General features: G+C 40.8%; 1 protein-coding gene across 12 annotated transcripts in view; it reads left to right on the plus strand.

The window, feature by feature from the left end:
- Positions 1 to 3,344: 3,344 nt before the first annotated feature.
- Positions 3,345 to 14,480, plus strand: part of ZC3H14 (zinc finger CCCH-type containing 14) — a 49,946-nt gene continuing 38,810 nt past the window's right edge. For all 12 annotated transcript variants that reach the window (XM_064375124.1, XM_064375125.1, XM_064375126.1 and 9 more), the window contains exons 1-7: positions 3,345 to 3,481; positions 4,030 to 4,072; positions 8,179 to 8,293; positions 11,522 to 11,562; positions 12,599 to 12,794; positions 13,272 to 13,701; positions 14,248 to 14,408. In XM_064375124.1, coding sequence (XP_064231194.1) covers positions 3,446 to 3,481; positions 4,030 to 4,072; positions 8,179 to 8,293; positions 11,522 to 11,562; positions 12,599 to 12,794; positions 13,272 to 13,701; positions 14,248 to 14,408 — 1,022 coding nt within the window. In that variant the 5' untranslated portion in view covers positions 3,345 to 3,445. The remainder of the gene's footprint in view (positions 3,482 to 4,029; positions 4,073 to 8,178; positions 8,294 to 11,521; positions 11,563 to 12,598; positions 12,795 to 13,271; positions 13,702 to 14,247; positions 14,409 to 14,480) is intronic.

Consider the following 14,480-nt stretch of genomic DNA (forward strand, 5'->3'; position numbering starts at 1 on the left):
GAAAAAAAAATGTCCAGTTTAGTCTTTTCCAAGCCTAGCACTCCTACTCCCTCTAATGGCTTCTCTTAGGGCATGATCATGAACATTTTCAAGATGTGATGTAGTTTGTGAAGCCGCAGTTTACAGGGAAGTGCCTGAAATTGCACTGGACCACCAAATGCCATTGGTTTAGTGGGGTTGCCCTTCCTGTGATCCAGACATTGTAACATCTTAGACCTAAGGGTGGGAGGTCTCAAGCAGCCTTCCAGTCTCTATTCTATAGTTGTCCTAAAAGTTAGCTCATTGTGCTAAAAGTTAACACTTTCTTGAATATATTTTAATAAGTTTCCTTACTCTGAATATGCTTTAACAAAAACATTACTTTTTATTAAATGTTATTTTCAATATTATGTAAATATTGACTGAGGATTGGGTACCCAGTAAGGGTAAAACAAGTGTTTTTGTTCTTAATTCTGAAATGGTTGGTAAAGGAATAAAAGCAATTCATCTGTCTTTTGGATTGTTGAGTGTCATGAAAGCAGGGACTTGGTCTTGCTCCTCTTTGTGCTCTGGCTCCTGGCACAGTATCTGGCCCACTGTAGGTACTTAATTTTTAATCAGCAAGTTAGTGCTGCTATGAGCCAGGCACAGTTCAATATGCTTCACATTTATTAACTTATTTCATCCTCATAGTAACCCTTTGCAGGTGAAAGTAGTATCATACCTTATCAGTCACAGATAAGGAAACTGAGGCACAGAGATGAGAAGCAATTTGCCTAAAGTCTAAGAAGGATTGGCAGAGCCAAGATTCAGACCAGACAGTCTGGCTGCAGTGCACTTGTTCTCTGTCATTCTGCTTTGCTGCCTGTCATCAATGTTGAATGAGTGTATGATCACTGGATTTATCCTTGAGGAATGCTTTTGTAAATTAGGTCTTTAATTTCTTTTACCTCATAAATATAATGAGTGCTTACTATGTGTCCAGCATCCTGAAAGAAAGGTTGCAGAAATATAAAGCCCTGCAGAGCGTTTATAATTTTAATTTTGTTAGGGAAGAGACACACACACACACACACACACACACACACACACACACACACACAAAATAACATTGCAGACAGTATATTATTATAATGATAGCTTCCATATAGATGCCATAGGAATTCAGAAGAAAGGATATTAGATTATTAAAGGACCATATGACAGACCCTAGGTAGCCCCACAACTCCTGCTCCTGCTGTCCACACAGGGTACACACTGTTGTGCTGCTCCTGATCCCCACTGTGGATTGCTTAGGTAATAAATATGGCAAAAATGAGAGGTTTGACAGATGTAATTAAAGTCATAAATCAGTTGATTTTGGGGTCAGGTCCTGAGTGGGCCTAACTTAGATAAAAGCCCTTGGCTGGTCTCAATTTTCTGGCCTCAAGTGATCCTCCCACCTCTACTTCACTGATTTGAAATTACAGGAATGAACCACTGTGCCTGGCCTTCACTGGCTTATGTGAACAGAAATGTTAGAGAACGCTTTGGTAAAGAACTGTGGGCAGCCTCTAGGACTTGAGGGTGGCTTTCAGATGATAGCCAGAAAAAAAATCAGGGTTCTTACAAAGACACAAGAAAATGAATTCTTTTTCTTTTCTTTCTTTCTTTTTTTTTTTTTTTTGAGACAGGGTCTCACTCTGTCACCAAGGCTGGAGTACGGTGGCATGATCGTGGCTCACTGCAACCTCTGCCAACCAGGCTCAAGCAATCCTCCTTCTCAGCTTCCAACGTAGCTGAGAGTAGAAGTGCATGCCACCATACCCAGCTAATTTTTTGTACTTTTGAAGAGACAGGTTTTTGCCATGTTGCCCAGGCTGGTCCCGAACTCCTGGTCTCAAGTGATCCGCCAGCCTCAGCCTCCCAAACTGCTGGGATTACAGGCATGAGTCACCGTACTTAGCTGGAAATGAATTCTAGCTAACAACCTGAATGAGCCTGAACATAGAAACTCAGTCAAGCCTTCAGATGAGAACACAGCCTCCCTGACAACTCGATTATAGCCATGTGAGAGCCTGAGCAGAGGACCCAGTGAAGTTGACCCATGGAAACCATGAGATGATAAACATTTGTGTTTTAAGCTGCTAAACTTGTGTTCATTTGTTATGCAGCAAAGGATAACAGACAACACTCTCAGGAATTAGTGGATATAAGGCTGAAAGATCTCTCTGTGCTTCCTGTTTCCCAAGTTTTGTGATCAGGGATAGAGAGAATTCAGCTATTGATACAAATATGGGAATCAGGAGTAGAAACCTATGAGTGGGGAAAGGCGAGATGAAGATGACTTCTGTTTAAGTGCTGAATTTGAAGAAAATAAAATAAGAGTAGTCACTTAAAAGTTGAGGGGCCGGGTGCGGTGGCTCACACCTGTAATCCCAGCACTTCGGGAGGCTGAGGCAGGCAGATCAAGAGGTCAGGAGATCGAGACCATCCTGGCTAACATGGTGAAACCCCATCTCTACTAAAAATACAAAAAATTAGCCAGGCGTGGTAGCGCAAGCCTGTAATCCCAGCTACTCGGGAGGCTGAGCCAGGAGAATCGCTTGAACCCGGGAGGTGGAGGTTGCGGTGAGCCAAGATCACGCGACTGCACTCCAGCCTGGCCGACGTGAGACTCCTTCTCAAAAATAAATAAAGAAGTTGGGAGTGGGGTTTATGTGAGAATTTAAGGCTGATGGAAAATTCGGTCATTATCAGCAGAGTTGACATCTGAAGTCCCCAGAACAAAAGTATTGTCCCACGGAGGGTGTTCAGAGGAGCAGGAGGATGAGGATTCGTCTCGGGGAGAGGCCACGGGTGGGCCCGGGAGAAGGAAGGCAGAACCAAACCCAGGAGGGCCAGAGTAGTGCAGAGTCAAAGAAAAGACTTGACAGATTGGTTCTGTTGCTCTGGATAGTCCATTTTCCCTTCAAGGGTAATTGCAGTGCAACTTCTAAGAGGCAGACTCCATTTTTCAGGTCAGAAAAGTTGAAATACCTGGACCGATACCATAGTAACAGTAAGTGAGGGTTGGATTTGAACTCGCATCTCATATCATAGCCCAAGATGTTTCTGCTACACATTTAATTCATTCTTCCCACTCAAGAGAGAATAAAATGAGTAAGCCGAGGGCCAGCAGAGAGACTAACGAAGGCTCTCCGAGGCACCCAGGAGGCGAGCGGCAAAGCCGACCGCAAGCGCAAGCCATCGCCCTCCTTACCGGAGGACAGGTTTGGCGGGTAGAAGGTGTACGCAGGCGCGGCCACGGGCGCATGCGCGCTTACTCCGGCGCGCCGTGCCGGCGGGGGCGGGGATACGCCGTGTGCGCTGCCGGGGGCGGAGCGGAGGAGGAGGCGGTGGTGGTCGGGCTGCGGGGTAGGATCCCGCTGTAGGCTCCGGTAAGCTACGCGCCGCGCAGTGCTGAGTTTCAGCACGCTGCGGAGCCATGGAGATTGGCACCGAGATCAGCCGCAAGATCCGGGTGAGGCCCGCGCCGGACGGGGGAGGGAAGCCGGGTCTCGGCGGGCGGGCGGTTGTCAGGAGTAACGGGGACCTTGGGCCCGGGTGGACGCTGCGGCCTGGCTGTCGCCGGACGCTCCTAGCGGGCTGCAGCGCCTCCTGGTCCAGGCCGCCTCGGGCCTGGGGGCATTTGCGGCCTAGGAGCAGGGCTCCGAGGCGGGCGGGCGAGCGGGGCTGCGGCTGGAGTAGCCGCCGGGAAACGGAAGGACGGGTGCAGGCCCGGCGGGAGCCACCACTGCGGCGAAGCGAACAGCTCAGGATCCGCTGCGGGAGGTGGGCGCCGCGGGGCCGGAGCGGGGTGTGGGGGGGCACGGGCGAGGCCCCTCCTCGCCCCCGCCCGGGGTCCCCGCGGTGCGCGCACCAGCAAAGTGGCCTCAGCGCTGCGGAGTCGTTCTTTTCCTAGAGCCGCGTTTCTCCTATTTTTCTTTTTTTGTTTGTTTGGTTTTTTTATTTTTATTTTTTGTTCTAGAGCCGCGTTTCTCACGTGCACGTTTGCTCTTTTTCTCTCAGAGTGCCATTAAGGGGAAATTGCAAGAATTAGGAGCTTATGTTGGTAAGTGTTTTTTTGGTTGTTAGTCTCATGGAATTTGAGTTTGCAGCTAATTGAATTTTAGGGCATATTTCTCACCGTGCTTTGGACGTTGGGAGAGACTCCCTTCTATCTTCTTCAAATCTTACACTCCTTGCCTTATCATTCTTTTTGCAACCTTGCTTTTTTTCTCCCAAACCACCTTCTGTTATAGTGTTTTGAAATTTAGTTTCCTGCGTTAAGGCTCTGTCATATTTTACATAATGTTTAACCAAATTTTATTTTATGTTTTTTGCTATTCTCTCTCTCTCTCGTTTTAAATTCTAGGGACGGAGTCTCGCTACGTTGCCCAGGCTGGTCTTAACTCCTGGGCCCAAGCGCTCCTCTGGCCTCAGCCTCCCAGGGTGCTGGGAGTGCAGGGATTACTGGTGTGAGCCACCATGCTTGTTTAAGGTGTCCTATTCTTGTTACTTTCCTCTTAACATTTGTTTTTAGAACTCTGATTTTGGATGTGAATGTTTGATGCTTTCTGGCATTTGCTTCTGTAAAATGGTTCAGTGAGTTTTATTTTCAGATCTCTATATTTTCCCTCTTTCTCTCTTCTGAAACAGTAAAGCGTTTTCCTTCACCTTATTGTTTTATAATTTGAGTGTTTACTCTGGTCCAGGCACTGTGCTTAACTGTTGTATATGCATTAACTCAGAATAATCCTTACGAGAACACGAGAAGGTAAGTGGCAGTATCTTTGACTGTGTAAACATGGAAACTGAGGATTTGCCTACTTGAGCAAGGTTTTATGGTTTGCCCCCAAAGCTAGTGCCTCCTGTAAAAATAATAGCTACCATTTATGACAGTGGTTCTCAAAGTGTGGGAGACTCCAAGGGTCTCTGAAGTCAGAACTGTTTTCGTAGTAGTACTAAGATAGTAACTAAGATGGTGTTTGCTATTTTTCCACTGTGTTGACATTTGAATTATGTAAAACTAATGATTGGTAAACTGGTCAACATAGTCACACCATAATAGAGAGATCATATTCAAATCACTCCCCACTTGTATTTTTTTTTTTTAACGCCAATTACATTTAAAATGTCATTGATGAAGATGTGAAGTCCAGGGTTTAAAAAATATTTTTTGTCTTTTTCGTATTCAGTGTGAGGAAATGGAAATGCTTATAAAACATTTTTATTGTATACTGAAATATGGTTGTTTTAAGGAACATCATTTGAGTTGAGAACTAAGCTAGCCACCTCTTTCATGGAACATCATTTTTAACTTCAAAGAACCAGTAATCTGGTTACATACACTAGGATATTTGGCAGATATTTACTTGAAAGTGAACAAGGAAAAGAACCCATAGTCTTTGTTGCCAATCACATGTGAGCTTTCAAATGAAAATTAGAATTTTGGAAAATCTGAGCCTGCCTCCATGAACTTGACAGCTTCCCAGTACTAAAAAAAACTTCTGATTAAATCAATGGTGATATTAAAAAATAATTTTATATTGCATAATGAAATATATCAAATATGTCAGTGGTTTTTGTAGCTCAGTGAACCTGTTTTTGTTTTTTTTGTTGTTGTTTTTGTTTTTTGGTTTTTTTTTTTGAGATGGAGTCTCACTTTGTCCCCAGGCTGGAGTGCAGTGGCTTGATCTCAGCTCACTGCAACTTCCACCTCCTGAGTTCAAGTGATACTCCTGCTTCAGCCTCTCAAGTAGCTGGGACTTCAGGTGCACCCCACTATGCCCAGCTAATTTTTGTATTTTTAATAGAGATGGAGTTTCACCATGTTGGCCAGGATGGTCTTGATCTCCTGACCTCGTGATCCACCTGCCTCGGCCTCCCAGAGGGCTGGGATTACAGGCATGAACCACTGCACCTGGCCTGAACCAGTATTTTCTAAATAACCAATGCAGAATGTCACAAAATTATGCATGGTTAAAGATTTATTTAAACTGTAGGGTGTGCTAGGCATGGTGGCTCACGCCTGTAATCCCAGCACTTTGGGAGGCTGACGTGAGCAGATCACCTGAGGTCAGGAGTTCGAGAACAGCCTGACCAATATGGTGAAACCCTGTCTTTAAAAAATAAAAAATAAATAAATAAACTGTAGGGTGGGTCGGTGGATTTCTCTGTAACAGTTTAAAAAGGTCATTGATGTATTTGACATTCCACATTGCTCTAACATTTAATAAGCTACCACTTGTTTAGTTTTGGTGCAGTGTCACAGAAGGATATCCACCTTATCTGAAAAGACTGTCAGAATATTCCTTTCTTTTCCAGCTGAATATCTGTGAGACCAGATTTTCTTCACATTCTTCAATCATGAGGACAAAGCACAAGATATATAAAAATATGAAACAAGGCCACTCTTTGCACTAAAGTTTTTTTTGTTTTGTTTTGTTTTTGAGAAGGGGTTTCACTCTGTCACCTGGGTTAAAGTACATGGGCGAGATCTCGGCTTACTGCAGCTTCCCCCTCCCAGGTTCAAGCAATTCTCCTGCTTCAGCCTCCCAAGTACTTGGGATTACAGGCACCTGCCACCACACCCTGCTAATTTTTGTGTTTTTAGTAGAGATGGGGTTTTACCATGTTGGCCAGGCTGGTCTTGAACTCCTGACCTTAGGTAATCCATCCACCTTGGCCTCCCGCAGCGCTGGGATTAAAGGCGTGAGCCACCACACCCAGCCTAAATTTTTTTTTGGAAAATTTATTTTAATAAAAATAATGTTACTTATGTTAATATAATTGGGTTTGTGATTAGCATGTGATGGATGTATTTTTTAATGAATTAATAAATACTTTAAAAATTCTCAGTTCTAATTTTGAACATGGTAAATAATAGATAGAACCTGCATAAACCAGAGAAGGGGCCCAAGATTGAGAATAGGTAATTTATGGAGTGCTTACCACCATTTGCTGGGTACTTTCATAAATAATTTGTTGTCAGGATTGTTGTAAGACTAACAGATGAGAGAATTGAAGCTCAGAGAAAATGAAGCTGAACCAAGATTGATTTATTCTTTTATTTTCTCAACACTTGAACTGCATTTTTAATATTTTTCTTTGAAACAAATGTTTGAAAATACTTTGAATGAACCTTTCTGCCCATGTAGAAATATTACAAGTATTTAAGGTATTAAAAAACCTGGCAGGGCACGGTGGTTCACACCTGTAATCCCAGCACTTTGGGAGGCTGAGGTGGGTGGATCACTTGAGGTCAGGAATTCGAGACCAGCCTAGCAAAGATGGTGAAACCCCATCTCTACTAAAAATACAAACGTTAGCCAGCATGATGGCAGGCACCTGTAATCCCAGCTACTCAGGAGTCTGAGGCAGTAGACTCACTTGAACCCGGGAGACAGAGGTTGCAGTTAGCCAAGATTGTGCCACTGCACTCCAGCCTGGGGGACAGAGCAAGACTGTCTCAAAAAGAAACCTAATGGAGTTTTGGGGGTGCAGAGCTTGGAGTTCCTAGTAACAACTTTTGCCTCTTTATCTTGTTACTGAGGATTTTTTTTTCTTCACTGTAGGATTCCCACTGTGATGGTGTTTTTTGGCTTTTTTTTTTTTTTTTAAATCCTAGACCTCACCCTTATGATCACTATAGAATTACCACTGTGAGGTAAATTGAGTTTTTTAAATGATGTAGTGCTTTTGGGTCTATTGTTTATTTGATGTTGCTGCAAGTTTGTTACCCTGAGTAATTGAAACCTGCCTTTACTAAAAGTAAAGATGTCTCTTGAGGAATTAGTGTTATTTTGAAACATTGTAAATTTAAACAAAACTCAGTTCTTTTTCTTGGGGAATGTTCATATATTTCCTGGAAGCTTCTTTGAAATGAATAAGCATTATTAAAAAGATTCAAGGAAGTGAATGCACACTCAAGTTTGATTCTATAATTCAGAATGTCTAGTTTTGTAAGTATTAATTCTTAATTTCCATCCTTCTAGTAATTAAAATACCTGTGGAATTAAGAGAAAAAAATTAAAGCTAAGCTCTTTTGTCCAATATAATTCCACTATCGCTCTGAGACTCTAAAGCTTAGAGCTACATCTATATTTTCAAGCATATCAACTTTAAGAAGAAAGTTTTGAGGAAACAAAGTTTTGATATACCTTTCCTTTTAAATAGATGAAGAACTTCCTGATTACATTATGGTGATGGTGGCCAACAAGAAAAGTCAGGACCAAATGACAGAGGATCTATCCCTGTTTCTAGGGAACAACACAATTCGATTCACCGTATGGTATGTTTCTGAGTTTTTGTGCCTCAGACCAAAGTTTGGCACAAACCAGAGTTGATATCCTGTCCGAAGAATGGTTCTTGGCAGTCGAGTTAGGTTCACTTTGGAGAGGCAGTTTGTGAGTGATGAGAGCACAGCCTCTGTATTAGTCCTTTTTCACACTACTGTAAAGAAATACTTGAGACTGGGCAATTTATAAAAGAAAGAGGTGTAATTGACTCAGTTCCACATAGCTGGGGAGGCCTCAGGAAACTTACAATCATGGCAGAAGGGGAGGCAAGCACCTTCACAAGTTGGCAGGAAAGAGAAGAGTGAAGGAGGAACTTCCAGAGACTTATAAAACTATCAAATCTCATTAGAGCTTACTATGATGAGACTGTCATGGGGTAAACTACCCCCATGATCCAGTCACCTTCCTCCCTTGACAGGTGGGGGGATTATAATTTGAGATGAGATTTGGGTGGGGACACAGAGCCAAACTTTACCAGCCTCTGAAGCCAGACTGCCAAAGTTGAATCTTGGCCCTGCGTCTTGCCTTGGTTTCTCCATCTGTAAAATGGAAATAGTAAAATCACCTGCTTTATAAAATTGTTGTGAGGATCAAATGGGCTCATATGTGTAAAGTGCTTATAGGTGTCTCTAGCCTATGTCCCTAAGGAATTCTTAGTATCTGTCAGCTATAGTTATTATGTTTCTTTTGTAAGCTTCTATCTTTTTTTGAGACAGGATCTTGCTCTGTCACCTAGGCTGTAGCACAGTGGTACAATAATGGGTCCCTGAAGCCTCAATTTCCTGGGTTCAAGTGATCATCCCATCTCAGTATCCTCCCTCCCCCACACCTATGCCTGGCTAATTTCTTAATTTTTTGTTGAGACAGGGTCTTCTATGTTGCCCTGGATGGTCTTGAATTCCTGGGCTCGAGCAGTCCTCCCGCCTTGGCCTTCAGAAGTCTTCGGGTTATAGGTGTGAGCTGCTGCAGCTGCCAGTTTCTGCATCTTATACTTTCTTTTCCCATACCAAAACCAGTTACAGATCTTTTTTGAACTGGGTTGGCTTCTTATGTTGCCTTTTACAATGAGTTACCTCTTATACGGCAAGGTTTTCTGTTTCTAACTTTTTAAGCTCTTTATTAAACTCACACCTTCATTTTAAGTAATAATTATAGTGTAATTTTATAGCATATTTGAGATTTTTTTTTTTAAGTTTGGAATTTTAAAATAGGTAACTTTGCTTTTATACATAAATTACTGTTACATGTCTTTAGTATTTAGAGAATACTGACTAGAAGAGTAAGATTCAACTTAAGATGCTAGGTCCTGGTACCAGGTTTGAGGTAAAGAGAGGATAGGGGCTAGAAGATAATGATATAGCTGAGAATAGACAAGAAATACTTTATAAGGCCCCTCAGACTAGGAACTACCAGTTACCGTGAAAGCTGCTGATGTAGCAAAAGTTAAGTGAGTAAGTGGCCTGCTGAATTTGAATGGCAAGAGAAGGCACTAAGTGGGGAGATGGGCCTGGTTAACTTCTTGCCTTTATATCAGAGGTCGTCTTTAAGGTGTTTTTGCCCCAGTAGGCAACTGTATGCTTACCAGCCTTGTTGAAATTCTGCACAGAATTCTCCGGGTTTATACATTGCACAAATTTAAAGAACGCTGTATAGTGGTCATCAGTAGTTATGATACACACACTGCTGCCTCACTGTGGGTGACCCAGCCCATTTGTTACAATTTGTCCCCAGAGGTTATTCTCTCCCAGCCTCCCCCACAAAAAAGATTGTGGGGCTTTTGACTAGGGAAATTACCATTATTGTGAGTACTATTTTTGTTTTTTTTTTTCTAAAGTCCAGATAACTTTATGGAACACTTTAGAGAGATTTTTTTTTTGAGATGGAGTTTTGCTCTTATTACCCAGGCTGGAGTGCAACGGCGCCATCTCTGCTCACTGCAACCTCCGCCTCCTGGGGTTCAAGCAATTCTCTTGCCTCAGCCTTCCCAGTAGCTGGGACTACAGGTGTGCCACCATGCCCAGCTAATTTTTTTTTTTTTTTTGTATTTTTAGTAGAGACAGGGTTTCACCATGTTGACCAGGATGGTCTCGATCTCTTGACCTCGTAATCCACCCACCTCGGCCTCCCAAAGTGCTGGGATTACAGGCGTGAGCCACCGCGCCCGGCCTAGAGAGATTTTTTTAAACAGACTATGAACTGAACTTAAAACCAAATTAATTCAGCATTCTCATCTGGCCATAAATTTGGTTCTTTAACCTGTACTGATGTGATGGAGGGTGTCCCCATTTTGGCACTTTGCTTTCTTAAGTTAATGTTCATTAACACCAGCCCCAAATGGACTATTCTGATTATTTGGAGCCTTGAAATAATTGTGCTTATAGATGTCTCTAGCCCATGTCCGTGGGGACAGTAACATGTGACTAGGGTTCTCATTGAAACATGAGATTTCTGGCATGTTTTTGGAGGTACTGGGAAGGGATATAAAGCAACTTACCTCATTTATAACTACCAAAACAGGTTATGTTACAAGCAAGGTTATAGCCTTACAGCGTCAGTTTTGAAAGTAATAGAGTGAAATGATAAAGCGTATTTTGAAATTATAACTTTTTTTAACTTCTCAGAATTAAGTTGTCCAAGAAACCATCTAATTTAAGCAGTTAATATAAACTGCCTAAATGCTTGTAATAATAAGCAATATTACATGTTTATGATACTTGGTCTTATTTTACTGTAAGCTGCAGTAAGTCTTTAGTACTTAGAAAACAGGGTGACATTTTGTAGACTAAGACTCTGGTCAGGTGATGCTCTTTCCCTTATTTTTGCAGAGGCTAGATGTTGAATACAGTGAAGAAAAAAATACAGTTTATTGACTTCTGTAGGATTTATACAAAGCCTTTCTTTAAAAATGTGAAATTTGAAAGTTAATTTTAATACCATTTATCACTTAATACAGCTTATCAATATTTATCTCAGCTGGGTATGGTGGCTCATGCCTGTAATCCCAGCACTTTGGGAGGCTGAGGCAGGTGGTTCTCTTGAGGCTAGAACTTAAAGTCCAGTCTGGACAACACAGTGAAACCTTGTCTCTATTTTAAAATGATAAAAGTATAAAACATTTTAAAAAATTATCTCTGAAAATAATGTCATGAATTTAGAGTGACGGTTGAATTGAAATCTTTCTTAACAGAGGCTTTATTGTTTTTTTGGTTGTTTTTTTTCAGGCTTCATGGTGTATTAGATAAACTTCGCTCTGTTACAACTGGTAAGATTCATAACATTGTTTTTTTAAAAAATTTCTGCTTGCCCTTTCTGTAGTACAAAATCCTGTGTCGAAAAAAAAAAAAGAGGGCCGGGCGCTGTGGCTCACGCCTGTAATCCCAGCACTTTGGGAGGCCGAGGTGGGTGGATCACGAGGTCAAGAGATCGAGACCATCCTGGTCAACATGGTGAAACCCCGTCTCTACTAAAACTACAAAAAATTAGCTGGGCATGGTGGCACGTGCCTGTAATCCCAGCTGCTCAGGGTGGCTGAGGCAGGAGAATTGCCTGAACCCAGGAGGCGGAGGTTGCAGTGAGCCGAGATTGCGCCATTGCACTCCAGCCTGGGTAACAAGAGCGAAACTCCGTCTCAAAAAAAATAAATAAATAAATAAATAAAAATAAAAGAAATAAATAGAGAAAAAGAAAAAAAATTTCTGCTTGCTATGGCATATGATTTGTTTCTTTCTAAAGTCATTTATAGTGCTTTGGAAAAAAACCATCAATTTCAGAACAGTGGTTCATTTGAACTTTTTTAGAAAGCACATATTTTTATGAACTTAAGAGTAGTAAATGTAATATAATTCAAAGATAATTTAAGTGTGGGAGAGAGAGCAGTGCACTTTATCCGAAGGAAATACTTACATATGTGTGTGAAAATTTAGCCTCAAGGATATTTCAGTATTTTATAATTGAAAACAATTTAAAAGTCCAGTAATAATAAAATAAATTGTTATCTTACCATGTATGGAATAATAATCAACTATTAAAAATAGTGTTGTGAAAGAATAACATTTGAATATACACACATAGGTAGATGTTTTCAAAAATATGTATGTATACTCTTCCCCCAAAAATTACCTTTGAGATAATTGGTGGAGAGTGGGAAGGGGGGAGAAGAAAGAAAGATAATTGGTGATTTTTATTTATATTTCTAAAATTTTCTACAATAAACATGTATTGCTTTTGAATTGGTGATGAGGAAGGAAAAGACTTAAAGTAATAAAAATAGATTCAAAGGACTATGTTTTTCTTTTCAGAACCTTCTAGTCTAAAGTCTTCTGATACCAACATCTTTGATAGTAATGTGTCTTCAAACAAGAGCAGTTTCAGTCGGGGAGATGAGAGGAGGCATGAAGCTGCAGTGCCACCACTTGCCATTCCTAGCACTAGACCTGAAAAAAGAGATTCCAGAGTTTCTACAAGTTCACAGGAGTCAAAAACCACTAATGTCAGGTAAGAGTCTGGTGTAGACCTGTTGTGGGCAGATGGCTCTGTGTATGTGACATTTATATTAGTTTTTATATCTTTCAGTTTGTTGTTTTCAGCAATTTTTAGAAACAGTGAAGTGATCATGAGCAGTTTTTTGAATAAAATAATGGAGAAGATCTAAGGATGATTACCTTTCATTACAGATTTAGTAAATCAAAGTTTAGAGAATGTGCAATTTCAAAGTAGTTTTGAATGGAATGTATAAAGAGAATATCCTCATTTTTTTAATTGAAATTTTTTTTTGTTTTAACCATGTTGGCCAGGATGGACTTGATCTCCTGACCTCGTGATCCACCTGCCTCAGTCTCCCAAAATGCTGGGATTACAGGCGTGAGCCACCATGCCCCGTCTTCATTGAAATTTTTTAAGTAAACATTCCTCTGAAGATTTGGAGATAATTGCCCTAATTTGGTGTAATACATTTTCTTGTTTTTTAAATAGGCAGACTTACGATGATGGAGCTGCAACCCGACTAATGTCAACAGTGAAACCTTTGAGGGAGCCAGCACCCTCTGAAGATGTGATTGATATTAAGCCAGAACCAGATGATCTTATTGACGAAGACCTGAACTTTGTGCAGGAGAACCCTTTATCTCAGAAAAAACCTACAGTGACACTTACATATGGTTCTTCTCGCCCTTCTATTGAAATTTATCGACCACCTGCAAGTAGAAATGCAGATAGTGGTGTTCATTTAAACAGGTTGCAATTTCAACAGCAGCAAAATAGTATTCATGCTCCCAAGCAGCTTGATATACAGAATAGTTGGGTATATGAAACAGGACGTTTGTGTGAACCAGAAGTGCTTAACAGCTTAGAAGAAACATATAGTCCGTTCTTTAGAAACAACTCGGAGAAAATGAGTATGGAGGTTTGTATGTATTTTTAAATTCTGGCTTATTAGGCTAAAAATTGGCAGTTCTTGATAATAATATGTGAAGTAACTAAACACATGTTGCAAGTTTATTTTTAAATTGTTTAACTGCTGTTTCTCATGATACACCAGTCAGATTTTCCTCTCCATGGCTTGCTCCTAGAGTTCTTTTTTATCACATCTGAACACCTTTTTGAGATTTCCAGCATTTGAGATAGCTTTAATCTTATGTTAATTGGGGAGGGGATTTCAGATCAAGTTTAGATCGTTCATGGTAATTGCTAGTAAGCAACCAATTAACTGTTTTATTAGTTTCCTCAATAGCACTCTATGCAGCTGTTAATAAAATAAACATAAAGTTCTAATTTTTGTTTTAGCTAAAGGTTGGCTATTAGGGATAATATGCATAGTTTTATACAAAACCAGGAAATATCCTGTGAATTTTTCATATTACTGTTTTTTTCTTAAAATTAAAAAATATTTTGTGGTAGAACTTTTGTTATTTTCTGAGATAAGTTAAGCATAAATTTTATCTGATTGCAGGATGAAAACTTTCGGAAGAGAAAGTTGCCTGTGGTAAGTTCAGTTGTTAAAGTAAAAAAATTCAATCATGATGGAGAAGAGGAGGAAGAAGATGATGATTATGGGTCTCGAACAGGAAGCATCTCCAGCAGTGTGTCTGTGCCAGCAAAGCCTGAAAGGAGGTACCTTAAACGTGGCTGTAAATTAATCTTTTACTGCCTTGATGGAGTCTTCTCAATTTCTTGAAGAGAATA

This window comes from Aotus nancymaae, unplaced genomic scaffold, assembly GCF_030222135.1.
Source record: "Aotus nancymaae isolate 86718 unplaced genomic scaffold, 86718_ANA_hifiasm-v0.15.2.pri h1tg000011l, whole genome shotgun sequence".
Classification (NCBI taxonomy): domain Eukaryota; kingdom Metazoa; phylum Chordata; class Mammalia; order Primates; family Aotidae; genus Aotus; species Aotus nancymaae.